We start from the raw sequence: 27,125 nt of genomic DNA, 5'->3' as shown, positions 1-27,125 counted from the left end.
TAATCGAAAAACAATAAATAATTTTTTTTTAAAAGAAACAGTAAAAAAAAAAAAAGCTACTAAAAATGTGTAAATAGCTGTGTTTGAAAGGAAGTACAAAGAAATTTTGTATAGTGTCATTAAAGGAGCATCTTTTCTTACGAACAATTTAAAAATCATTTAGAAAATAAGGTAACCTCACCAGTTTGAGCTATCAATAATCCAAAAGACCCCTGAAGATGTTTCACATCTAATGCAATAAATTATTCTTGTTAAAATTTTTGTAAATGATTTAAAAATTTTAAGAGAGACAAAAAAGAAAAAAGAAGTTAATTCATTAACCATACATGCCAAGAGGCCTACAAAGAATTCTCAGTAGTCTAGAATGTATTTACCTTTAAAAATGCTAATAGTGGCTTGTATTGGCATCCTCCTGGAGTTGAGAGAAATTCTAATGAATAAAGTTAAGTATTTTATAGGAGGATAAAGAATGGGAAGCTAATATTAATAATGAAATTCAGAGTAATATCAATTCCCAAACATATCCATGGAAACAACACTTAATCGAAATATCAAAACTAACATTATAGCTTTTTTAGGTATATACTCAGCCCCAACAACAACAAAAAATAATTCAAATTTACTTTTGGATTTAATAAATAGATCAAAAAACATATACTACAGGATACAAATAGTAAATTTAGCAACTTCTTTGAGTTGCTAGAATAATCTCCCTTTATTTTCACATATCCTTTAAACATAAAATTAAAGTTATTTATAAATTTAAAATTACTACAAATGCAATATACAAAAACTCAAATGACAATAGTTTTCTAAAGTTAACAAACCTTTAGACTGAGTATCAGACACTACAAGAGAAATGCCTTCATCACCTCTTCTCTTTTCTTTGGCATGTGCAGCCCGCTTTGAATAATTCTTATCTACTGTCTTACTTGGTTGAGAACCCCTGCAAAACAAGATATTACACTCAATTCTTCCAAACCCAAATAAATTTTGAAGCCAGTTGGCATATATTCAAGACAAAAATCAGTGAGTTAAAAATACAGTCCTATGTAAAAGAGTATAAGATCTAGACAGTAAAAAATAATTAAAATAAGACTTGAGAAATTAGTTCTCATCCCTGTTCTATCTAAATTCTCCATGTTTCTTTGAGGGAAAAAAAAAAAACAAAAGATACCCACACCACAGAATTCTGCATATGCAAAATAAACAAATGTATAATATAAGTACAGACACATCAAATAGGTCTAAAAAGTAAAAATTCCACAATTGTAAGGCAAAGCCAATTGTTAATATGTTTCAAGCATGGATCACATATTAAAAGTACAAAATAAAGCCCTGGCTGGTGTGGCTCAGTGGACTGAGTGCTGACCTGCGAACCAAAACGTTAGTGGTTCGATTTCCGGTCAGGTCAGGGCACATGCCTGGGTTGCAGTCCAGGTCCCAAGTTGGGGGTGTGCAAGAGGTAACCAATCAATGCTTTTTTCCCTATCTTTCTCCCTCCATTCCTCTCTCTCTAAAAATAAATAAGTAAAATCTTTCTTTTTTTTTTTTTTTAAGTAAAAAATGAAGTTTGGAGTGTGGTAACAAATTTTACCTATAGAGGAAATAATTTCAAATATAAGGTACCAACTAAACACATAAAATATAAGTTTAAAAGCAAGTTTTGGAATGATGAGCACAATGGGAGGCCTCAATACCCACTTCTGGTAATGAATAAATCATCCAGACAAAAAAAAAAAAAAAAAAAAATGAAAATACTGGAATAGAACTATACATTAGATAAATGGACCTGACATGCATTTACAGAACATGCCTCCCAACAGCACCAAAATGCACATTCTTCTCAAGTGCACATGAAACATTCACAAGGATAAATCATATGAAAGACCACAAAACAATCTTATCAAATTTAAGAAGACTGAAATCAAACCAAGTATTTTTCCAACCACAGTATTATGAATCAAAAAATCAGTAATAAGAAGAAAGCTGGGAAATTCAAATACATGGAGATTAAACAAAACGATACTGAACAAACCAAATGGTCAAAAGAGAGATAAAGAAATACCTTGAGCCCTGGCTGGTGGCTCAGTTGCTTGCAGTGTCATTCCATATACCAAAAGGCTGCAGGTTTGATTCCCAGTCAGGGCACATTCTTAGGTTGGGGGTTTGATGCCCAGCCAGGGTGCATATGGGACGCGATCGATGACTTTTTCTCTTTCTTCCCCCCATCCCCTTGCTTCTCCCACACCTCTCTATCCTCCCTTGTTCCTCTAAAATTTAAAATTTTTTTTAAAAAGTTGCATTTCTATACACTAATAACTATTAGAAAGAGAAATTAAAACAATTCCACTTACAACTGTACCAAAAAAGAATAAAATAGTCAGAAATAAATCAAACCAAGATGGACACAAACCTGTACACTGAAAACTATAAGACAACTGATAAAAGAAATTGAAGACAACACATATAAATGTAATGCCATTCTGTATTCATGGATTAAAATACTTAGCATTGTTTAAATGTCCAAAGCAACGAACAGATCAATTTAATCCCTTTCAACATTACAATGGCCTTTTTCACAGAAATAGAACAATTGTAATATTTCTTTGAAACCACAAAAGACCCAAATGGCCAAAGCATCTTGAGAAAGAAGACCAAAACAAAGGAAATCACATTTCCTAATTTGAAATTATACTACACAACTACAGTAATCAAAACAGTATGGTACTGCTCGAAAAACAGATACACAGATCAATGGAACAGAAGAGAGAGTCAAAAATAAATCCAGCCCTATCCAGTGTGGCTCGGTTGGTTGAAATGTTGTCTGGTAAACCTGTGAAAGGTCACAGGTTTGATTCCTGGTCAGAGCACTTGCCTGGGTTGTGGGTTTGGTCCCCATCAGCACCCATACAAGAGCAAATCAATCGATGTTTTTCTCCTCCCTTTCTCTCCCACCTTTCCCCTTTCTCTAAAATCAATAAGCATGTCCTTGTGTGAGAATAAAAAACAAATTTGCACATATATGGTCAATTAACTTATGATAAAGGAGCAAGGAATATACAAAAGGAAAATAAATGTTGCTGGGAAAGCTGGACAGCCACATGTAAGAGAATAAAACTGTACCACTATTTTAAATTAAACACAAAAATCACTCAAAATGGATTAAAAACTTGAGAATGAGACCTGAAACTATAAAACTCCTAGAAGAAAACATGAGGTAAACTCCGTGATGTTGGTATGAACAATAATTTGTGGATTTAACACCAAAGCAAAGGCAAAAAAAGCAATGTAAACTATGTATCAAACTAAAAAGTTTGTCTTCAGCAAAGGAAACTATCAACAAAATGAAAAGGCAACCTATGGAATGGGATAAATATCTGCAAATTATATATTCAGAAAGGGATTAAAACCCAAAATATGTAAAGAACTCATACAATTCACTAGCACAAAATCCAATTAAAAAACGGGCACAGGAACTTTACGATTTAATAATCATAAAGATGGCTAACAGGTACATACAAAGGAAGTCAACATCATTAATCTTCATGGAAATGCAAATCAAAACCACAATGAAACCCTGGCTCATGTGGCTCAGTGGACTGAGCGTCAGCCTGCAAACCAAGTGTTGCTGGTTCAATTTCCAGTCAGGGCACATAACTAGGTTGCACGTCAGGTCCCCAGTTGGGGGCGCGAGTGAGAGGCAACCACACAGTGATGTTTCTCTCCCTCTCTTTCTCCTTTCCCCTGTCTCTAAAAAGAAAATAAATAAACAAAAAAACAAATATAAATAATTTTTTTTTAAAAAACCACAATGAGGTATCACATCACACCTGACAGAATGGCTATTATCAAAAAGAAGAAGAATAACAAGTGTTGGCAAGGATGTGGAGAAAAGGGACCCCTTGTGCACTGTTGGTAGAAATGTAAATCGGTGCATTCACTATAGAAAATAGTAAAGAAGTTCCTCAAAGTATTAAAAATAAAACTACCATATCATCCAACAATTACTGGGTATTTATTCTTAAGAAATGAAATCAGGACTTCTGAGCAAGATGGACGTATAGACAGACACACTTCGCCTCCTCACCCAACCACAAGAAGGAACACAACTAGCCTCAAAACAAAAACCGACCAGAACTGCCAGAAAATTGAACTGTATGAAACTCCAACAATCAAGGATTTAAAGAAGAAATATTCATCCAGATGGGTAAGAGGGACAGAGATGGGGAGCCAGTGCAGAGAGGACTAACTGAAATGAAAATTTCATTATGGGGATTCAAAAACAGATTTGAGCAAAGAAAATAAACAATCAGTAAACTTGAAGATATGTCCATGGAAATTATCAAATCTGAGGAACATAAAGAAAGAAAAAAATTAGAAAAGTAAACAGAGCCTAGGCTGTCTGTGGTACACCAACAAATAGACCAATATATGCATTACTGGAGTTCAGAAGGAAAAGAACTGGGCAGAAGAGATTATCTGAATTAACAAACACAAGAAAATGTCCAAATTTGATGAAAGACATAAATATAAACATCCAAGAACTCCAAGGAACTAGTGAGAGAATAAACTCAGTGATGCCTACACTGAGAAACATTATAATCAAACTATTTGAAAGACAAAAACAAAGAGAGGCTTTTCAACGCACAAAGAAAAATCTACTTGTCACATACAAAGAATCCTCAATAAGATTTTAAGCAAATTTCTCATCAAAAAGCATGGTAGCTAGAAGGCATTGGGTTGGTTATTCAAAGTACTGAAGAAAAAAACCCAACCAGAAACTCTACATCTAGCAAAGATGTCCTTTAAAAATGAGGACAAATATAAAACATTGCGAAATAAAACCTGGGGGAGTTCATTACCACTAGACCAGGTCTACAAGACATACTGAGGAAAGTGCTTCAGGTTGCAATGATAGGACATTAGACAGTAACTCGAAACTATATTCAGAAATAAATATTGGTAAATACATGGACAAATATAAAAGCTAGTATTACTATAACTTAGTTTGAAATCTGCCTTTATGTTCTCTACATGATTTAAAATGCTAATGGACTTCCAGCCAAGATGGAGGCCTAGACAGACATGCTGCATGTCCCTCCACAACTAAGAAGGAATACAACTACCTCAAAACTAGAGACAACCAGAAGTTCCAGAAAATCAAGTTGCATGGAAGTCCAACAAACAAAGATATAAAGAAGAAATTCTCATCCAGACAGGTAGGAGGGATGGAGCCAGGGAGGAGAGGATGCAGTGTGGTGGCGGCAGCAGCGACTGCAGCAGCAGGTCTCCGGAAAGTGCAGTCACATGTTTTAAAAAGTAGGGAGGGACACCGGAGGAGCACCAGACCAGACCATGCAGCTATGGTTCCAATTACAGGGAAAATAAAGTCTCATTGATTCTGATGATGCAAAACAGTGGGGATTCAGGTGAAGGAAGAAACAGCCTGTCTCTCAGCAGAGTCTGCTTGTTTAGAGGGCCCCCACTGTCCTAGAATGTCCGAAGACCCACCCACTCTAAGAACAACAGCCAGGGAAACAGCAAGAGAGGTGCCAGTCCCATACGGAAGTGGGAGAAGTGCCTAGAAAACAGGTGAGTGCTGAGCAAACAGCACTGTTCCCTCACAGACCCTTCCGCCACATACAGCACCTAACACGGTGAAATTGGTCTCTTGTACTGACAAATACCTAAGGCTCTGCCTTTTACAATGTAACAGGTGCAACACCTCTACCTAAGACACAGAGACATATAAACAAGGAGCCTCTCAAGATGAGACACAGAAGTACAGCCCAAAAGAGGGCATGGATTATGGTTCCAGTGGGAGAACTAAGCAACGAGGAGATAGCCAATCTCACAGATGAGGAGATAGCCACCTACCATACATAGAGTTCAAAACACTGGTAATAAAGATGCTCACAGGCTTGACAGATGCGCTTAAGTACGGCAAACGCATAAGGAAAGAAGTGAAAGCTATGCTAAATGAAACGAAAGAAAATCCACACAAAACCAATGGTAAAGGGAAGGAAACTGGGGTTCGAATCAGTGCTTTGGAACATAAGAAAGAAAAAAAGTCAACCAGTACAGAATGAGAAAAAAAGATTTTTTTTTTTTTTTAAAGGAGAGGCTTAGCAACCTCTGGGACAACTTTAAACATGCCAACATCTGAATCATAGGGGTGCCAGAAGAAGAGGAAGAGCAAAAAATTGAAAGCTTATGTGAAAAAACAATTAAATTTGGCGAAGGAAATAGACATACAAGTCCAGGAAACACAGAGGGTCCCAAACAAGCTAGACCCAAAGAGGACCACACCAAGACACAGCATAATTAATAATACCAAAGGTGAAAGATAAAGAGAGAATCTCAAAAGCAGCAAGAGAAAAGCAGAGAATTACCTACAAAGGGGTGCCTATGAGACTATCAGCTGATTTCTCAAAAAGAAACTCTGCAGACAAGAGGGGACTGGCAAGAAATATACAAAGTGATGAAAAGCAAGAACCTACAACCAGTATTATCCTATCCAGCAAAGCTATCATTTAGAATGAAAGGGCAGATAAAGTGCTTCCCAGACAAGGTAAAGCTAAAGGAGTACATCATCACCAAGCCATTATTATATTAAATATTAATGGGACTTATTTAAGAAAAAGAAGATAAAAAGTATGAACATTAAAATGGCAACAAACTCACAACAATCAACAACAGAATCTAAAAAATCAAAAAACAAAAACAAACTAAGCAAACAATTAGAACAGGAACAGAATAGAAGGTAGGGGGATCATTCGGAGGGTTATCAGCTGGGAGGGGGAAGAGGGGAAAATGGGAAAATGGTGCAGGAATTAAGGAATATAATTGGTAGGGACAAAACAGACAGTGAGAAGTTAAGAATAAAATAGGAAAGGGTGAAGCCAAAAAACTTATATGACTGACTCATGGACATGAACTAAGGGGGATGGGATTGCTGGAGGAAAGAGGGGTACTGGGCAAAGGAGAGCAAAGGGAAAAGAAACTGGGACAACTCTAACAGCATAATCAATAAAAAATACTTTTAAAAAAGAGTTCTATCAATTATAGTTGAGTTGATAATCTTTGTCAGGAATCTAGAGAAGATAAGACAGGAACCATAGTAATTTGATGTTTCTTATTAAATGTTTCTTTATGGAAAAAAAAATGTGGTTGACTGACCTATTTCTATACTGGGGCTGAGGAGGTCTTTCCAAGGATAAACCAACACACAGATTTTACAAAACAGAATTTTTAATTTATATACTACAGAAAATATTACAAAGTAAAATTACACATAGGAAACATGAAAAAAATTTGCAACATATATTGAAGAATACTTTTAATAAGAGTTCTTACAAATCAGTGTAAGAAATAGATGGAACATCCCAATACATATGAAAACTAAAGAGAAAATTCACATAAAAAACAAAATTCATCTTCACTAAGAATAAAAAATTGAAATGAAAACTATATTTTTGCCAAGAAATTATCAAAAAATTTTAATAGCATCTAATTCTCATTAAAACAAGAAAATGGCACTACAAGGAATTCTATAAATAAATACACAAAGACATATCTATAATCCACTTACTGTAGCTGTGCTATACACACAAAAAACAAAAAAGAATCCTAAATGTCCACTCTTAGGGAAGTATAAATATGAACAAAAAGGATAAAAATAGAGCTCTATTTATTGATGTGGAAAGTTATCAAATTAAAAAAGAAAAGCTAATTTCCTCATTTACTCCTCTACCATATCTAGGTATTACCTATTTTACAGATGAGATAAACTGGGGCATAGAGAAAGAAGTTAAGCAAATTGCCTGAACTGCAATCAAGCCTTTACTAAGTAAGTTAATAAAGGTATGGTATTTAACACACTGAAATTATCATAGTAAAGACAATATTACTTAAAAGTTGTTACAAAAGTAATATAATGCTTAACAAATATGTATAGTTGAAATAATAAATTTTCATCTAGAATAAAACAGTAATGCTACTTCAGAAAGGCCATTTTAAATTTCCTGCTCATCCCTGGTATTTTCTATTATTATTCCTTCACTTTTGGCATAAAACTTTTAAATTTTTTGGCCTCCATGTGTCTGCATATCATGTATGACATGATGTCCACTAGAGTCTCCTAGCCAAGTGCAGTCGATGTATTATACAGATGATTTAATATTGTACACTTGAAACTTATATAATCTTATTAACCAATGTCATCCCAATAAATTTAGTAAAATATTTTTTTCTACATTATTTCATTCAGGTTGTCAGAGACAGTAACAACAGTCCCAAACACCAGAGACAGGCTAAGGATAAGTAAGATTTTTAGTCTTTATATACATTTTTCCACATGTATCATCAAGGGAACAAGTTCTAGGTTTTCAGAAGAAACCTCCTCAGTTTTCACAATCATAGTCCCTGTTCTTCAACCCACCAATATTTGGTGAATCCTTGGCATTATATCTATGTAACAAGAGTTGGGGTGTTAATCACAATCTCTACAGTAATAGAATAACAATAATTTCAGAACATCATGTCTCCTTTTGAAAGGATATAAATAATTTTAATTTACTCTTCCTGATTTTGAGACAGACAGGCTAAAATGAGGTTGTTTACAAAAGTCCCATTCTCAAGCCTAACCTGTGCTCATATCATATTTCAGTTCCAATGGGGCACATCAACTGAAGTGATGGTATAGTCATAGTTGCAATTTATTTCCACAGGCACTCTGAATTCTCCACAAAATGAATTCATTTTAAGGGAGAAGATAACTAAACCTTGGTTTAAGGAGTGCAGAACTCCTCCTTAAACCAAAAAGTAATACCAGCATGGCTGTGACAATTACCTTGGCAGCACTGACAATAGCAACAGAGGGAGCAATAATCTCAGTAAAACACCAGCATCACAAACATAAATGATTTCAGTAGCATCAATTACAATAGCCTTTGATGCATGTTAGATAGCAACAGTGGTAAGAGAGAGAAAAATAATGACTACCACTTATTAATTACATACTAAGTTACAGGCATTATATTAGGTATTTTACATAACTTATCTCCTTAAAGCTGCACAATAATCCTATAAATGTGCATTATTATCTCTGTTTTAAAGACAGAGTAAGTACCTTGCCCCATATAAGTCAGCTTGGTAGCAGTATGGCTAACAACTGAATCCAGGTGTCTTGTCTCAAAAGTCTATATATATATAGTACCATACCAAATGCAAGAATCAAAGAAAAGTACCCCCAACAGAATGAATAGTCAGAGACCATATCAAATGCCACACAGAAATTTCATAATGTGAACCTCAAGAAGGAATAAATATATCTGCCAAGAAGAACCCCTCATGGTTAGCTGGGCACAAAATCATAACCAGAGTCTTGCAGCCACTGCCAACAAAAGCCTCTCATGCACACTGCATTTCAGGAAAAAGCTACAGACTAAACCTTCAGCTTCCTGCACTGTGCTCCTGCCATCTGAATCAACCTTTATAAAGGAGTTCCTGGTATCATCTGGCAATCAATGAACTGAGACCTACCCTGCCCATTCAGAACTGTACAGCCATAACCTTATTTGCATCTCTTATCTATACTGACCAATTAAGAAGTGCTCCAGAGACTTATGGCCAAGATGGAGGCATAGACAGACACACTGTATCTCCCTCCACAACTAAGAAGGAATACAACTACCTCAAAACTAGACAACCAGAAGTTCCAGAAAATCAAACTGCATGGAAGTCCAGCAAACAAAGATATAAAGAAGAACTACTCATCTAGACAGGTAGGAGGGGTGGAGAGGAAGTGGTGTGGTGGTGGCAGCAGAGGCAGAAGCGGCGGTGGTGGTGGCGGCGGCAGGCCAGGAAAAAGAGCAGTCACACATTTGAAAAAGTCAGGAGAGACGCTTGGAGAGCGTTCCCAGCTCCTTACAGTACCTCGCAGCTCACGGTCCCAGCACCAGGGAAGGTCAAGCCTCATTGCTTCTGACTGTGCAAACCAGTGGGGGTTAGGGTGGAGGCAAAAACTGCTGGTCTCTCAGTAGAGTGCATTTGTTTACAGGGTCCCCACAGTCTTAGAACGTCCGCAGACCCACCTACTCTGGGAACTACGGCCAGGACAACAGCTAGAGGGGTGCCAATCCAGTGCAGAAGTGGGAGAGGTGCCTGGAAAAGGGGCAAGTGCTGGGAAGGCGGGATTGTTCCCTCAGACCACTCCCCCACATACAGCGCCACAATGTGGTGAAACAGGTCACCCTGCACTGATGAATCCCTAAGGCCCACCCCTTACAATATAACAGGAGCAACACCTCTACCTAAGACACAGAGGCAAACAAACACAGGAACCTGTCAGAATGAGGAGACAGAAGTATGGCCCAAAAGAGGAAACAGATCAACATTCCAGCGGGAGAACTAAGCGACGAGGAGATAGCCAGCCTAAAAGATGAGGAGATAGACAACCTAACAGACTCAGAATTCAAAACACGGTGATAAAGATGCTCACAGGCTTGACTGACAGATATGCTTGAGTACAGCAAACGCACAAGAGAAGAAGTGAAGGCTATGCTAAGTGAAACAAAGGAAAATCCATACAAAACCAATGGTGAAGGGAAGGAAACTGGAGTTCAAATCAACGATTTGGAACATAGAGAAGAAAAAAAGTCAACCAGTGCAGAATAAGGAAGCAAGAATTGAAAAAAATGAGGAAAACTTCCCAAATTTTGCGAAGAAGATAGACATACAGGTCCGGGAAGCACAGAGGGCCCCAGCAAGCTGGACCCAGAGGGGACCACACCAGGATGCATCATGAATGAGATGCCAAAGGTGAAAGATAAAGACAGAGTCCTGGGAGTAGCAAAGAGCAGCGAAGAGTTGCATACAGGGGGCTGCCTATAGGGCTATCAGCTGATTTCTCAGAGGGCACTTTGCAGGCAGGAAGGGACTGGCAAGCAGTATTCAATGTGATGAAAAGCAACCTACAACCAAGACTACTCTATCCAACAAAGCTATCATTTGGAATGGAAGGGCAGATGAAGTGCTTCCCAGACAAGGTGAAGCTAAAGGAGTTCATCATCACCAAGCCGTTATTATATGAAATGTCAAAGGGACTTACTTAAGAAAAAGAAGATCAAAACTATGAACACTAAAATGACAACAAACTCACAACTATCAACAACTGAATCTAAAAAATAAAAACAAAATCCAACTAAGCAAACTAGAATAGGAACAGAATCATAGGTATGAGGATCATTTGCAGGGTTATCAGCTGGGAGAGAGGTGGGGGAGAAATGGGGAAATGGTGCAGGGACTAAGAAGCATAATCGGTTGGTACAAAACAGACAGGGGGATGTTAAGAACAATATAGGAAAGGGTGAAGCCAAAGAACTTACATGCATGGCCTATGGACATGAACTAAGGGGGGTGGGACTGCTGGAGAAAAAGGGGGTTCTGGGCAGAGGAACAAAGGGGAAAAAAACTGGAACTACTGTAACAACATAATCAATAAAATATACTTAAAAAAAAAAGAAAGAACTGCTCCATAATGACCCATCCGACCAACCAGCAACATGCTACTTAGACCAATCATAACACTGCTATTTAAATTCCTAATTTGCATAAAGAATGGACCAGTCAGGAACAAGGGTACAACTTTATAAAAGACGGCCTCTCCTTTGTCTCAGTGGAGCCCACTTTGGTTTCCAACATGGGGTTGCCTTTTTCCAGTTTGCAAATTGTTTGCTTGAATAAAGTTTCTCCTCTTCCCACTCCATACTGGGGACTCCTATCAACAATAGCTTGGTGGCAGCAAATTTTTGTTGATCATAACTACTTAGATAAAACCTAAGGAGAACTGGAGCTCTTATTGAATAGATTGTATGAACAGCCAGAAATTTTAGATCTATTATTAAATCTTAGGCCTAGACCGGTATAAAACCTGAAAGTACAGATTTAATATAATAGTTTCATAGAATCCTCACAATTATTGCTATTTTTCATAACAGCATGAATGTGTATAAGCCTTACATAGGCCTTTAGTAATACAAATTTTATTTATGTATTTTATGTAGAAAAGGAATTCTCACAAATGAAACTTAAAAGAGATAGTAAACAATTTTCTGAGGTAGAAAAGTCATTCAAAATTATTTGTTTTTATAATTCAGAAAACCAAAACTGAAGGTTAATGACATAAATATTAACCCAGGGGCACAAAATTCAAAATATATTGAGCTGACCACTGGGTATAAACGCAAATAAGACATGATCTCTCCTTAAGGAGTTCATGGTCCAGAAGAGGAAGCAGAGATAAACACTTACAATACAAAATGATAAATGCACTTCTAATAATCTCTTATCATACATTAAATTTATTAGTAATGTGATAATGCCACTGAAAAGCTTTTTTTTTTTTTCAGCAAAAGTTAAAATTGTCATGATAATTCTCTAAGTAGAACCTAGGTGAAAACATATCTTCCAAAAGTAGAAAATTTCATAAAATTTTAAAGTTCATAAGAAATAAAGTTTATAAAAATAAAATGTGTTAAAATGTAAAATTTATTATAGATCTTTAAGGGGCAACTATAAATACTCTTTAATATAATCAGACTTACAAGGGAAATACAAACCAGAAGTTACTTTTGGATGGTTCAGGGGGGAAAAAAAAAGGCTGGCGCAGTAATTTTTCATTCAAATCAAAACTATTTATTATACTTTATTGAAATCAGAAAATTAAATAGACATTCATATAAAATGAAAGTTAAAGATCTATTAGTATTTACTAACTGACATCTCCTTACTTTTTCCCACAATTTCTTTCATATTTACAATCCTCACTCTTCTAGAACTTAAAAGCAACTTCAAATTTCCGTCTCTCTTACTGGCACAGTAAGCCACATTTATTATTGGAATTCAGCTATCTCGAACCATTTTTGTGAGAAACGCATTCAGCTATTCATTCAAAAATATTTACTATGTACTAAGTGCCAATGACAGTTCTAGAATCTGGATATAAAAACAGTAAATAAGACGAGATCAGGGGATTAAGGGAAGGATGGATGAACAGACAGCCCGCCAGCCACATGCATGAATAGGACAGAGAAAAGGGAGGAACAGACAGATGTCTGGGGAATGGATTTCAATTACACCAAACAAACTAACTGAAATACTGAAATAGGTAACTAAATTTTCATTAAGAGTCTGTATTTGTTTTCTCAAATCACAAGTGAAGAGACCAGTGATTTCTGAAACTGATTATTAGCCATGCATGGACTGTTGGTTCAAATACCCATTAGAGCCACCAGGAGAGAAAAGTCACACTAGCCATCAGAGCACATTTGCCTCACATTTAGTAATAACATATCTGTGAGAGAAGAACAGACAATGGCTCATGAGAATAAGGATAATATTTATGTTGAATAAAGTTATAACTAAACATACCTTTCAGATAAAAAGAAGCTCTTGTGAGGATTTAGATTTTCACAAGATTCTAGGCTGCCATCAGATGCTGAAGAAAGCTGCTCTGATTGCAAGTTGTCTGTGTCACCCAAACTGGCCTCAGTTACAGGAGAGGTCTTTACGTATTTTCTTCCTAACTCCGTTCCCAGGACATTCGTCAATATAACTCTGGGTATCCTGTCACACAAAATAACAAACACTGTACTGTACTGAAGTCTGCAATAAAAAAATATATTCTAGGAAATTAAATTTTCAAACATTTTCATCTTAGTACAAGTGAGCTATAAAAACAATATCATCCTAGAAATCAACCTGTAAATACTAAAACTTTTGGATGAACACTCTTTTTGTTTCTAGAAATGCATGTGTCTTATTAATTGGCATGGAGTAGCCTACCACTACAATGACTTTAATTGTCATAATGGGTGGTATTGGGTGTTAAAATTTTAAACAATTTTTCCTAAAAAATGTTTTTTTCTCTTTTCCAGTCACTATTAAAAACACAGACTACTAAAAACCTATTAATCGTTATTCTTCTCATTCAACATAAAGGTCCTTGATAAGTAATTATATACTTGTAATTGGCAAATGATAAATGCTAAATCCAACAAGAAAAACATCATTCAGATTGCAACTATGATAATAACAGCAGATTCCATAAGTACAACAGCACATATACTGATGATAATATATATGGTTTATATAACACCATAATGAAAGAGTCAATAAATTAAATGTTTAGAAAATTAAAGTGTATTTTTAAAGCTCCAAACTTTTTTAATTGGCAGGGTTCATATCAAAGGTACTATGTAAGCCTGGTGTCTTCTTTTCTTTAAATTAATTTAATTTTTTTTTTTAAGAGAGAGAGAAACAGCAATTTGTTGTTCCACTTATTGATGCATTCATTGGTTGATTCTTGAATCTGCCCTGACTGGGGATTGAACCCACAACCTTGGTGTATCGGGATGATGCTCCAACCGAGCTACTCAGCCAGGCCTGGTATCTTCTTAATCAGATGAGGATAGTATAATCTTTTCTTAGTTAGCCAGTTGTATTATGAACAACTGATATACTTTGCCAAACTAAAATGATGCCCTCAAGGCTACTATTTGGCCCTGAACTAACTGACCCAAGCCAAATTATTATATTTTTTAGTTTCTATTACTGCATTTTTTAAGTTTTATCACTATTACCAATATATGATTAGCAGCACTTCACCGAACCTTTGTGAGAGACAATAGATTAATACTTAGAAAGGTCAAAGTACTTTTGTTTAAGTGAAAAATGTGAGCTTCCTTATGCTTTATTAAATTTGCTGTAGTACTGAGAAAGGTACTCTATTTTCACTACACAGAGGCACTACGTTTTTTTTGCAATGTTCCAGACAGCACAGAATTTCAGGTCGTAGAAGAACTCAAAGCTCAGAAAAGTTAAATGCTTGCCCATGTATAAGTAACTCTTCCTAGTAGAATAATCTGGGATTATGTTTTGGTTTTTCAATTTTATTCCATTACACTGTATCCTCAATACTAACATGCCAAAAGACCCAGATAACTAAGCTTTTCTATCTATACTTCAAGAAACCTTAAAAAAATATCCATTTCCAGTACAACCACCACAAAAGAAAAAATACATTGCAATAATTAAGTAGTATATATGATCTAAAAACAAAGACAGTAAATACAGGGCGAGGCAAAACTAGGTTTACAGTTGTGAGTACGCGAAACACTGAGGTAATAAAGCTATTGTAATATCATAACCTGCAAGACTTTTTTCATACAAACAACTCTAAACCTACTTTTGCTCAACCCTGTACAACTCCCTGAACTCAGAGTTTAAATGAAGAAAGAAGGAAAAGGAAGTTTGTCTTCTAATATTTGGTTGGCCAAAAAGTTCGTTTGGTATTTTTCCGTAAGATGGCCCTGGTAGTGCTTAGTTGTCTTTATCTTCATTCAAAACAATTTTGTTAGATTGTATTATGAAAGTTGTCATATCAGCAGCGTGGGTTTTAAAAAAAACATCAAAATTGGTGAATTTTTGTGTAGTCATTTTAATATTGAAGATGGAAGAAGATACACAACAGTGTCTGCATATTATGCTTTATTATTTCAAGAAAAGTAAAAAACAGAACTGAAATGCAAAAAAACCAATTTGTGTAGTGTTTGGAGGAGGTGCTGTGACTGATCAAATGGGTCAAAAGTGGTTTGTGAAGTTTTGTGCTGGAGACTTCTGGCCGGATGATGTTCCATAGTCAGGTAGAGCAGCTGAAGTTGTAGCAATCAAACTGACACATTAATTGAGAACAATCAACATTGTACCATTTGGAAGTTAGCCAACATACTCAAAATATCCAAATCAATAAAGTTACTGGTCAAAATGAAAAACGTCTTTTATTTTACAGAAAAAACTAAACAGACTTTTTGGCCAAACCAATACAACCACTAATCGTGATAAGGGGAGGGCAGAGATATCTTTCTACCTCCTCACATAATTTATACCTCTAACAATCCTATTTATTATTGTCCGTTTTGTATACCTGATGCCTGACAGAACCCTCTTTAAGCTCCTGGACTTGAAATGGGAATAGGGACAATACAGGCCTACTAAGGTGTCTCAAGATTTCTTTTATCTAACCTCACAGTAAAAATTGCTCTGAATAAACTGTTAAAGTAAACTCTATACTTCAGGAAAAATACAGAAATATTAGCCGAGAACATTTTATTCAGGTTAGTACTAGTCTTTTCTAGATAAATATTATATTATTAATAAAACTGTATTAATTTCATAAATGAGGGAATCTGACAGTAAATTGGTCATTCATTTTAAAAATTATATCTTTATAGTCTCCTATCATTACCAAATTCTAAAATGTGTCTCATAATAAAATCCAGCAACTATAATATTTAAGGGAAAACTTGAGACATAAAAGGAAACACATCAAAGAAATGTCATCTGTCATTTAGTGTATTTCTTTTAAATGTCTGACTATGTAGTATGTTTAAATTTGTTTTAAAATATTAAGTCCCTAAAAATGCTGTCTCTCCAAACAGGGAATATATTGTACATAGAAGATAGTCCCATACAAAATGTTAAAGAGAATCAAAAACAACAACAAAATTACAAATATCAGCAAGGAAAGGGAAAGTTTTTAAAGATTAGAATTCTCTTTTAATAAATGATCATCTTTATTCTTATATGATTTGTTTTGCTGCTAGATTTCAAAGGAAGATAAAGCAAAGAAGAGATAGGAGGAAAAAACTTAGGAGAACAAATGAGGCCTTTTAAACTAAACAAATAGCTGAAAGACTTTCCTAGAAGAAAAAAAATTCTAAATTCACCCAAAAACCTTTTGAAAAGATTATATATCTTTGAGGCTAACAGAAGGTTCAAGAAACTATCTTAGCATGTCTACCACGAAATATCTTTCAATAGGAAAGCACTCAGTTACTAGGTGAACGAATTCCACAAGGAAAATTTTAAAGAATATGTAGAATATTTAAAGGTCAATGAAACAGATATCATATAAAATACATAATAAAGTCCAATTCCTACTTTACTTATAGAAAAAAATCACAGTTCATTTGTGTGAAAAACAGTATAGCACAGGAATTAAGAGCAAGGGTTCTAGAGTCAGACAAACATAGGGTCAAGTTCTAACTCAGCACCTAATGATTGTGTATACCTTGGGTAAATTGCTTCTCTTAATTTATGCCTTCTAACCTTGATCTCATCTCTAAAAAGGGGAGGACAATATCTACCTTACAAAGCTGTTAAGTTTAAATGCACATCGGAAGTACACAATAAATGAAAACTCATTTTAATTTTCATATTACTGATGCCTTCCTCAGAGTTTTAAATTACCCTTTTACAAATAGTGCATAATTGTCATAATTTATCTCGTTCTGCAACCTTGATGAAAATATCCTAAAAAATAAAGAGCTAATTAAACAGCTGGCAATGTCTACGGCACACCCAACTATTCAATACACAGAGCCATAGACCAATCTTCTTTCATTAACTACTGGCAACTTATCCAATTTGAGGACCTTGAAGAAATTGAGAGCTTTGTGCGACAGTCTTACAGAATATAAATCTATAAAGTGAAGACTAAGTTTAAAATACCAAAGCTGTCTTTTGGTATACAATTATATAAATTAACACTGCAAGAGAAATTCCAGGGATGGCTAGCATTTCAGGAGGTTCTGAATATTTAAAACTATATAAAGGTGTATACTTCATTTCTCTTACTATCTAAATAAAGGACTGAAAATTGTGATTTCATATAGTCTATCCAATTTTTTCCCAAGTATGTAAATGGTATCAGTAAAACAGAATTTGTTTAACTATAATAGTATTTTGAAATCACACTTAAAAAATTTAATGTGCCAAGATGGTGGCGCAGGTAGAAACACTTTAGGCCAAGATGGTGGTGTAAGTAGACACAATGCATCTCCCTCCACAACTAAGGAGGAACACAACTACCTCAAAACTGGAGACAACCAAAAGTTCCAGAAAATCAAGCTGCATGAAGTCCAACAAACAAAGATATAAAGAAAAAATACTTATCTAGACAGGTAGGAGGGGAGGAGCCAGGGCAGAGAGGACTCGGTGTGGAGGCAGCAACAGAGGCAGTGACAGTGGCTGTGGGCAGCCAGCAGAAAGTACAGTCACACACTAAAAAAAGTTGGGAGGGACACCTGGGGAGCGATCCCAAGCACCAGACCAGACCACACAGCTCATGGTTCCAGTGCCAGAGAAAATAAAGCCTCATTGCTTCTCACTGTGCAAACCAGTGGGGATTGGAACTGAGACAGAAACTGCTGGTTTCTCAGAAGAGTCAGCTTGTTTAGAGGGCCCCCACTGTCCTAGAACATCTGCAGATCCACCTATTCTGGGAACCACAGCCAGGGCAACAGCTAGAGAGGTGCCAGTCCCATTCTGGATGCAGGTGAAGTGCCTACAAAAGGGGCAAGTGCTGAACAAGCCACATTGTTCCCTCTCAGACCTCTCCCCCACACACAGCACCACAACTGGTGAAACGGGTCGCACATACTGATGAATACCTAAGGCTCTGTCCCTTACAATGTACAGGTGCAACAGCTCTGCCTAAGACACAGAGGCAAACAAACACAGGAGCCTGTCAAGATGAGATGACAGACAAATATGGCCCAAACGGGGAAACGGATCAAGTTTCCAGAGGGAGAACTAAGCGATGAGGAGATAGCCAACCTAAGACACAGAGTTCAAAACACTTGTGATAAAGATGCTCACAGACTTGACAGATATTCTTGAGTATGGCAAACACATAAGAGAAGAAGTGAAGGCTATGCTAAGTGAAACGAAGGAAAATCCACACAAAACCAATGGTGAAGGGAAATAAAACAGGGTTCAAATCAATGAGTTGGAACATAAGGAAGAAATCAACAGTCAACCAGTCCAGAATGAAGAAACAAGAATTGAAAAGAAAAAACAAGAAGAGGCTTAGGAACCTCAGGGACAACTTTAAGTGTGCCAACATCCAAATGATAGGGGTCCCAGAAGAAGAGAAAGAGCAAGAAATTGAAAGCTTATGTGCAAAAATCATGAAGGAAAACTTCCCTAATTTGGTGAAGGAAATAAGACATACAAGTCCAGGAAGCACAGAGAATCCCAAACAAGCTAGACCCAAGGAGAACCAGACCAAGACTCATCATAATTAAAGTGCCAAAGGTTAAAGATAAAGAGAGAATCTTAAAAGCAGCAAGATAAAAGCAGAGAGTTACCTACAAAGGGGTCTCTATAAGACTATCAGCTGATTTCTCAAAAGAAATTTTACAGGTAAGAAAGGACTGGCAAGTACTCAAAATGAGGAAAAGCAAGGACCTACAACCAAGATTACTCTATCCAGCAAAGCTCTCATTTAGAATGGAAGGGCAGATAAAGTGCTTCCCAGACAAGGTAAAGCTAAAAGAGTTCATCATCACCAAGCCCTTATTATATGAAATGTTAACAGAACTTATTTAAGAAAAAAAGCATCAAACCTATGGACATTAAAATGACAACAAACTCATAACTATCAACAAAAGAACCTAAAGAAATAAAAACTAAAACTAAACAAACAACCAGAATAGGAACAAAATTATAGGTATGGAGATCATTTGGAGGATTATCAGTTAGTAGGGGGGAGTGGGAGAAATGGGGAAACGATGCAGGGATTAAGAAGCATAATTGGTTGGTACAAAATAGACAGAGAGAAGCTAAGAATAACATAGGAAAGGCTGAAGCCAAAGAACTTATATGCACAACCCACGGACATGAACTAAGGGGGGGTGGGACTGCTGTAGGGAAGAGGGTACTGGGCCGAGGGGAGCAAAGGGGAAAGAAACTGGGACAACTTTAACAGTATAATCAATAAAATATACTTTAAAAATATATTTATATATACACACATATAAAATATGATTAACCAAATCAGAAACAAATTTTGTAATGCAGTGAGATAAAGCAGAATGTATATTGGCCTGAACAGTGATGTCATTTAGTGACTGTGTCTCTGCATGGTTATCCTCTCTGATTCTTAATTTTCTCAATTACAAATTGGTGATCCCTTCCCTGCATAAGTAGCAAGGTAAAAGTAAGGCTCAAATAATTGAATAAATGGGGGAGAACTTTGAAAAACTGCACTTCAAGTCAACAGCAAATTTTTTAAAAAACAGAACCCTTGTTGAAAGGTAACAAAATTATATCTGGTAATAAAGCTATAACATAAAAAGGGAAAAGAAAAAAAATTACAATAGCCCTGGTCGGGTAACTCTGTCAATTAGAGCATCTTCCCAATATGCCAAGGTTGCTGGTTCAATCTCCGGCCACGGCACATACAAGAATCAAACAACAAATACATAAATGAGTAGAAAAACAAATCGATGTTTCTCCCTCTGTCTATCAAAATCAGTAAGTTTTTAATTACAATACTAATTTAATGTTCACTCTGTTATAATTTACACGAATGCTTTTCTAAAATTGTGTTATGTGATGTTTCAATAAGGTTCTCATACATCCATTCTTATCCCAGATGATGCAACTCAAAATATAGTTTCTAGAACAACCAATGGGCATGGACTATGGAGGGGACAACTGGAGGGAAGGAGATCACTGGGTAGAAGGGAACAAAGGGAAAAGAAATTGGGACAACTGTAACAGTATTATCAATAAAGCACATTTTAAAATATATACATATATAGTTTCTAAATCAGCCTCTTAAGCTATGTGGAGAAAAAAATTTAAGTTTTAAATGATTTTCTTAATGAGATTCACAAATTTTCTAAATGATTTTTTTTTTTACTATGCTAAATTTTAAGTGAACAAATTATTACTCAACTAAGATATTATTGGCTTAAAGAAATCTTAAGGTGCTAGAAATACTGTGGTGTACAAAAAGTCTTATCATCACAATATCTGGAATATGTACTTTTTTAAAACTTCAAATATATGTAAATTTAAGAAAATGAATGACTATAATTAAACCACTTAGGGAAACTTCAAGAACGAGGAGCTAACTTTTCTTAATGAAATATGGGTACACTGTCTCCATATTTCTCTAAAAATCTCTGGTGCTAACTGATTAAAGCAGGAGAAAGACGGTTTATCTTCTCAAAAGTCTTGTATTTGTGTCCCACCAGGCTCTCTCTTGCCTATTGACCAAGAATTTTTATATGTGTCTAAAAATTTTCTCCGAAGAAAAAAGATGTTACACCATATATGGGATAAAACCTGCACTACAACATGGTTTACCAGTCAGTGTGGCTCAGCTGACTGAGTGTTGTCCTGTACCAAAAGGCTGCAGGTTTGACTTCCAGTCGGAGCACATGCCTAGGTTGCAGGTCCAATCCCCAGTCTAAGCACCAGTGATCCCCAGTCTGGGCACATGTGGGAGGCAACTAATCAATGCTTCTCTCTCTTATTGATGTTTCTCTCTCTCCCTTCCTCTCTAAAAGCAATGAATCTAAAAGCAATGACTCTCCTTCTCACTCTCTCTAAAAACAATGAAAAAATGTCGTCAGGTGAGGATTAAAAAATAAAAATAATAAAGTATGGTTTACTGATTTAAGAAGAAATTTGTGCCCTGGCCAGTGTGGCTCAGTTGGCTGAGAGTCCTCCCATAATCAAAAGGTCACCTATTCAATTCCCAGTCAGGGCACATGCGTGGGTTGCGGGCCAGATACCCACTTAGGTGCATGTGAAAGGCAACCATTCGATGTTTCTCTCACACATCAATGTTTCTCTCCCTCTCCTTCCACCTCCCTCTCCTTCTACCTCCCTTCCCCTCTCTAAAAATAAATGAATAAAAATCTTTTTTTTTTAATTGTGCATTTCACATACTACTAGTTTGATATTTCTGGAACTCTTGCCCCTTTTCTTCGTTATTTAATAAGACTGATTTTGATCATTTGTTTTCCATTTTTCTTCTCAATCTTATCCAGAAATTAAAAGAATAAACTGTCCTCACATAAAAGGCAACATATTTAGATCACTACCTTTAGATCCCAGAATGCAATTAAAATTTAACAAAATGCCAATTCTGGGATTGAATGAGTAGTTTTCGTTTACTCAATAGTTAAACTTTAAGATAAAATTTCAAATCAAAAATAAATTTTTTCCCATTTAACCTTCTGAAATAATGAAGTCCTAGCTAGGTAAAAATGAATATAAGATGAAAAGCATCATGTCAATCTTAAGCAAGATTAAAGAAAGCATAAATCTCCCATTCCTGATAGCAAGTACCAGACAGAAAACATGTCTAAAGCCATATCCTAAACAGTTCTCCAATTTACTTATTTGAAGCTTGTAATTCCCTTTCCTATTTTTTTCACCAAAATTACAGAGTAAATTATTGGTTCTAAAAGGGGAAACTACAGTCCACTCAAAAAGACTGGAGATATAACTCTGCTGAGAACTTCCTTGTATTAAGCAACATCTATTCAGCATTTACTATGTGTCCAGTATTGTGCTAGGTACTGGTAACAGAGAAAAAAATAATACAGACCCTGCCTACACAAAGCTTATTGTCAGGGAGGCAGAGAAACAAAAAATCACAATGTAGTATAATGAGTCCTCTGATATATGAACAGGCTGCTTAGCGAAACAAAAAAAGTGATCAAAAGCAAATGTGGGGGGTGGAACCAAGGAAGGATGCCCAAGAAGATGGCATATGAACTCAATGTTAAAGGCCTACAGAAGTCAGTAAAAGCAAAAATGAGAACTGTTTCCAAGATAAGAGAACAAACAGCATGAGCTCAGAAGAATAAAATGGCATTATACATTCAGTGAGCTATCACTTTAAAACACAGTATAAATGAAGAGGAATGGACAGACACAAGGCTAAAAATACGCAAAAGTGAGATCATTAAGGACCTTGTATGCCAAGCTAGGAGTTTAAACTTGATCCTGAAGGTTATGTGGAACCATAGAGAGATGTCAGACAGTGACAAGTAATATCTGCTTTTAGAATGAACACAATATAGGGAAATAACCAAGAAGAAAAAGATTATGCAGGAAAAGCCAAATCCAGTTAACTACTGTGGTAATAAAGGCACAGAGTTATTAGGGCTTGAACTGAGGCAATGGCAATAAACATGGATAGGAGAGAATTTTCAGACTTAGGAAGTAAAAATAATTAGACATGATAAATGACTGGATATGAAAGGAAAGGAAGAAAGAGGAGTCAGGACAATTACAAAGTTCTAACTTGGTAGAGGAGTCATATATTCAAACAGAGAGAAGATAAAGATACAGGAACAAGTCTGAAAACAAAGATGATGCATTTGCTTTGAAAGAGTTAAAATTTACAAAACCTGAAGCTAAGAAGAAATTTCTATACTAGCTGGTAGCTCACCCCAGGAAGCGAATTGGGGAGGAAAAAAAAAAAAAAAAAAAGCACACACAGTAAAAACCAAATTAGAATCTTATTGGGACTCTTTACTTCATATATTTAAATTTCACAAACACATAATCTAGCTACTAACAATTTCTGGTGAGAAAAACTATTCTTTTGAGAGGATGAAACATTATATTGTTTAGCTGAAAAAGGACAGACATGAAATGAGGGGACTGATGAGACTGTCATTTGGAAGAAAGCTGAAGCTTCTTTTCAAAAGTGTTAGGGATTAGAAGGGCTATCTATACCTTTAACTATCCTCCTACCCAACCCTTAATCTATCAGCACACTAAGGGAATAGTTCACCCATACTAAAAAGAAAAAATACTAGAATCCAGAAGAATGAAAACAGACTGCTTCATAAATTACAGAAGCTGAATTGTCTAAGATTTAGAGTTGCTTTAGAAAGATAAATTTACATCAGGTATCATATAAAAGGAAATATTCATTACCTAGCTTTTTATGTTTTCACTTTTTTTTAAAGAAGTGTCCTTTTTAAAATTAAGATATAGTATTATGTTCAGGTCTTTTCACAGAGTTCTATCTTTATTTTTAAAATAACTGTGTTGAAAATTCGTGGTATTTATTTGGATCTTGGCTTAAAACACTTATAAAGTGTCATTCAGTTAAAGACCATATAACCAAAGCTAATGACAGGTTATTCTAAATGAAAGCAATGTATCTCCTCTAAAAACTATTCACTTAAGGGTTTAAACTGTACATGGAAATACATTAAAAATATTATGTTACAGATCACAAATTTCCAGAGCTGATTCCAAATTTCAGCTTCAAACTCCGCACACAGTTCTTCTAAAAAATACAAATCTGGTCCTGCTGTTTTCAAAATTAAATTGCATGTTTATTTAAAAACATGTTGCTAATGTTTCAATATTATCTTTTTTTTAAGGTATGTAAAATACAAGAAGGCTCAAAAAAGTTGAAAGTAGTAAAGACCTAGATTAAGTAACACCTAGATTCAGAAAACAGAAAAGACATGTTAGCATACCTTTCAAATGTTATTTAATCTAGGTCATTACTTATCTGTATACATCTCATTTTATATCATAAATGAATCTTAAAATACCATATGTGAATAAAATTATAAAGTAAATTAATGTACTGAAACTTGTTCTTAAAAGATAATTCTGTCGATCTTCTTAATCAAGTACAGAAGTATCATTAAGATTATCAGCTTTAAGATTTGTTTTCAAATGGGGCACACTTGCATGTAGAGATTTTCTTCAAGATCATTTCCAACAATTTTATTTTTAAGGCTATTGGACTTATTTCTAAATGTGGTGAGTTGAACAAAATCAATACTGAACGACATACCTTTCAGATAAATTAAGGCTTTGGTGAAGAGGTTCTAATGTTTGACATGTCTCTAGGCTGTCAACAGATGTCGAAGGCAATGAGTCTGAATGCACCTTGTTGGCATCACATAAATTAGCATCGTTTCTAGGTAGGGTCTTTCTGAATTTTCGTCCTAAATCCGTCCATAGGACATTCGTCAACATAACTCTGAGTTGCCTGTTACACACATAAATAATTAATACATACAGAACTAAACAATGTATAATACATGAATTCGTCACAAACTATAACAAATGAAAACCTCCGGGAATTCTAAATTTCAGTTCTTCAAACAATTAAATAAAATAGTAAATATCATAAGTAAAAAAAGCTGCCTAACCATTCTTGGATATACATTAAAAAGTAAAGCCTATTTCACTTAAATTGGGATTTTTCCAGAATTCTGTCTTACTACAACTGTACAGCTATTGGGTTCCTGGTAACCCATTTGTGCCTACTCTGTTAGTGGAACAACACACATTTGCACATCTCATCACAGAGGCAACCACTTTCCGTACTAAAAATGTTTTTCTTTTAGCATTTATTGATTTGAAAACATTGTTAAAACTAAGGGTGCAACAGCAGTACATCATCTACAGTCTTAAGCTTAAATAGTCTTAAGATACAGATTTAATTTTACCTTATTTCTAAAAATTGCTCAATTTAAAACATTTACTTTTATTGTACCTATACCAATTTCAAAATTAAAACTGATCAATGCAAGCAGTTCCAGATTTTTGCCTTATTATATTTTTCCCATTATTCATTCAATACATCTTTGGGCTCATAGTTTTTGCAGTAGTGTAAACAGAATGGCTACCAAGTACTCTTGAAACAATGTTAAATGAGGAATGGCTGAAAGAATTAGAAATAGTTAATCAAAAGAGTATTCTACTCCCTGATACTAGTTTTAGGTTTTGTTTGTTTAACAAACATACAAATATTAAGGAAAAAAAGCGAAGTGCTCATATATTTTAAAGATAAAATGATCTCAGAGAAGTCACTTCTTTGCAGCAGCTACTTGGGACTGTCTTCAGACCCTCTGGAAGGAGGGGAACCTCATAGAATGCACTGAAACTCCAAACATTTTGAGATTTTAAAAATTAGTCTATAGGTTTTAGAATTATTATTAAGGAATAAAGACACGAGTGGCATTCCTTTGAATAAATAAGAATTCTTTTTTTTTTTCAATAAATACTTACTGAATACCTGCTAGCAGAATAACTCTGGAATCTGGAGATTCAGCAATGAAGAAGACGTTTATAGTTCTCCCTTAATAAGAGTTTACATTCCAGAGAAGAATTATTCAATTAATTACTTAATTACAATTGTGATGAGTGGTACGAAGGAAAAGTACAGATAGCTACACTTCATCTGAACCAAGTCAGGAAAGGTTTTACTGAGAAATGGCATTTAAGCTGAAACCTCAAAGAAGAACAAGCACTATCCAAAGGAAACAGGTGGAAAACGTGGAGTTATCCTAAAGGGGGGACAAAATGCAAATGGCTCTGATATTAGTAACACTTGTTAAAGGAAATTAAATGACTTACCTGGTTCAAGAGCTTAGAATGAAAAAGAAATATGTACAAGATAAGGATGAGCAGTTTAGGTAGGACCTTATAAACTATACTAAGGATTTGAGACTTTATGTCAAGAATAGAAATCTTCTACTTTTAACAAGAGAATGATGAGATCAGAAATGCATTTTTAAAAGATTACTTTAATCTTCTATGAAGAATAAAATGGGAGCACTAAAGTCAAAAGGTAATAAAAATGATTTTGGATACATAATGGTGATTTTATCAGGGGTAGATGAGTGGAATGGTGGGAGCAGAAACCATAACACAATGAGATGAGTAAATGGGAAAGGAGGAAAGGGATACAAAAATATATGCAGTTGACATACGGCTGTGAATAGAGCATACAGGACAAAACCTGAAGAAAGATGTGAAGTGCGTGGAAGATTTCTTAGTTATTGGTTGACTAGTTAGTTAGTTTAAAATAGAAAATATCTGTGTAAGTTTAAGTACTTATTAGAAGACGTCAACAGAGTGAGAGAGGTTGAAGATACAGGAGAGAGAATAATTTAAAAAGTTTCCTAAGAAATGGCATAAGAATGGTCAATATTTATTGAACATGCACTATGCTAAGCATTTTATAATGATTTCCTTCATTTAATCCTCACAATTATTCTAAGAGGTAAAATGGTTAATTTTGAGAAGAGCAATTAAGAAAAGCAAATAAAATGATTAATAACTAAGCCCCAAATCCAAGTGGAAGCTACACTAACCTCCTTCCAGAACCAGAATGGAAACACAACTAAATTATTAAAAAATCGTCCTGAATAACCAACTGAAGACTAGCTAAAGAGAAGCCTTATAACCAAGGACTTACAGAAGAAGCTACA

The 27,125-nt window shown here is 35.3% G+C and overlaps 1 protein-coding gene across 1 annotated transcript in view; it reads right to left on the bottom strand.

The window, feature by feature from the left end:
• SENP7 (SUMO specific peptidase 7) overlaps nt 1–27,125 on the bottom strand; it is a 141,693-nt gene that overhangs the window by 59,757 nt on the left and 54,811 nt on the right. Inside the window, exons 5-7 of the mRNA XM_090276070.1 lie at nt 24,698–24,895; nt 13,435–13,629; nt 828–946 (exon numbers count right to left, since the gene is read on the bottom strand). Of these exons, the coding sequence (XP_090132196.1) occupies nt 828–946; nt 13,435–13,629; nt 24,698–24,895 (512 nt within the window). The remainder of the gene's footprint in view (nt 1–827; nt 947–13,434; nt 13,630–24,697; nt 24,896–27,125) is intronic.

This window comes from Furipterus horrens, unplaced genomic scaffold, assembly GCF_987537825.1.
Source record: "Furipterus horrens unplaced genomic scaffold, mFurHor1.1.pri manual_scaffold_1, whole genome shotgun sequence".
Taxonomy (NCBI): Eukaryota; Metazoa; Chordata; class Mammalia; order Chiroptera; family Furipteridae; genus Furipterus; species Furipterus horrens.
The sequence above is the reverse complement of the archived record's forward strand: the minus strand, read 5'-3'. Positions and strand labels throughout refer to the sequence as shown.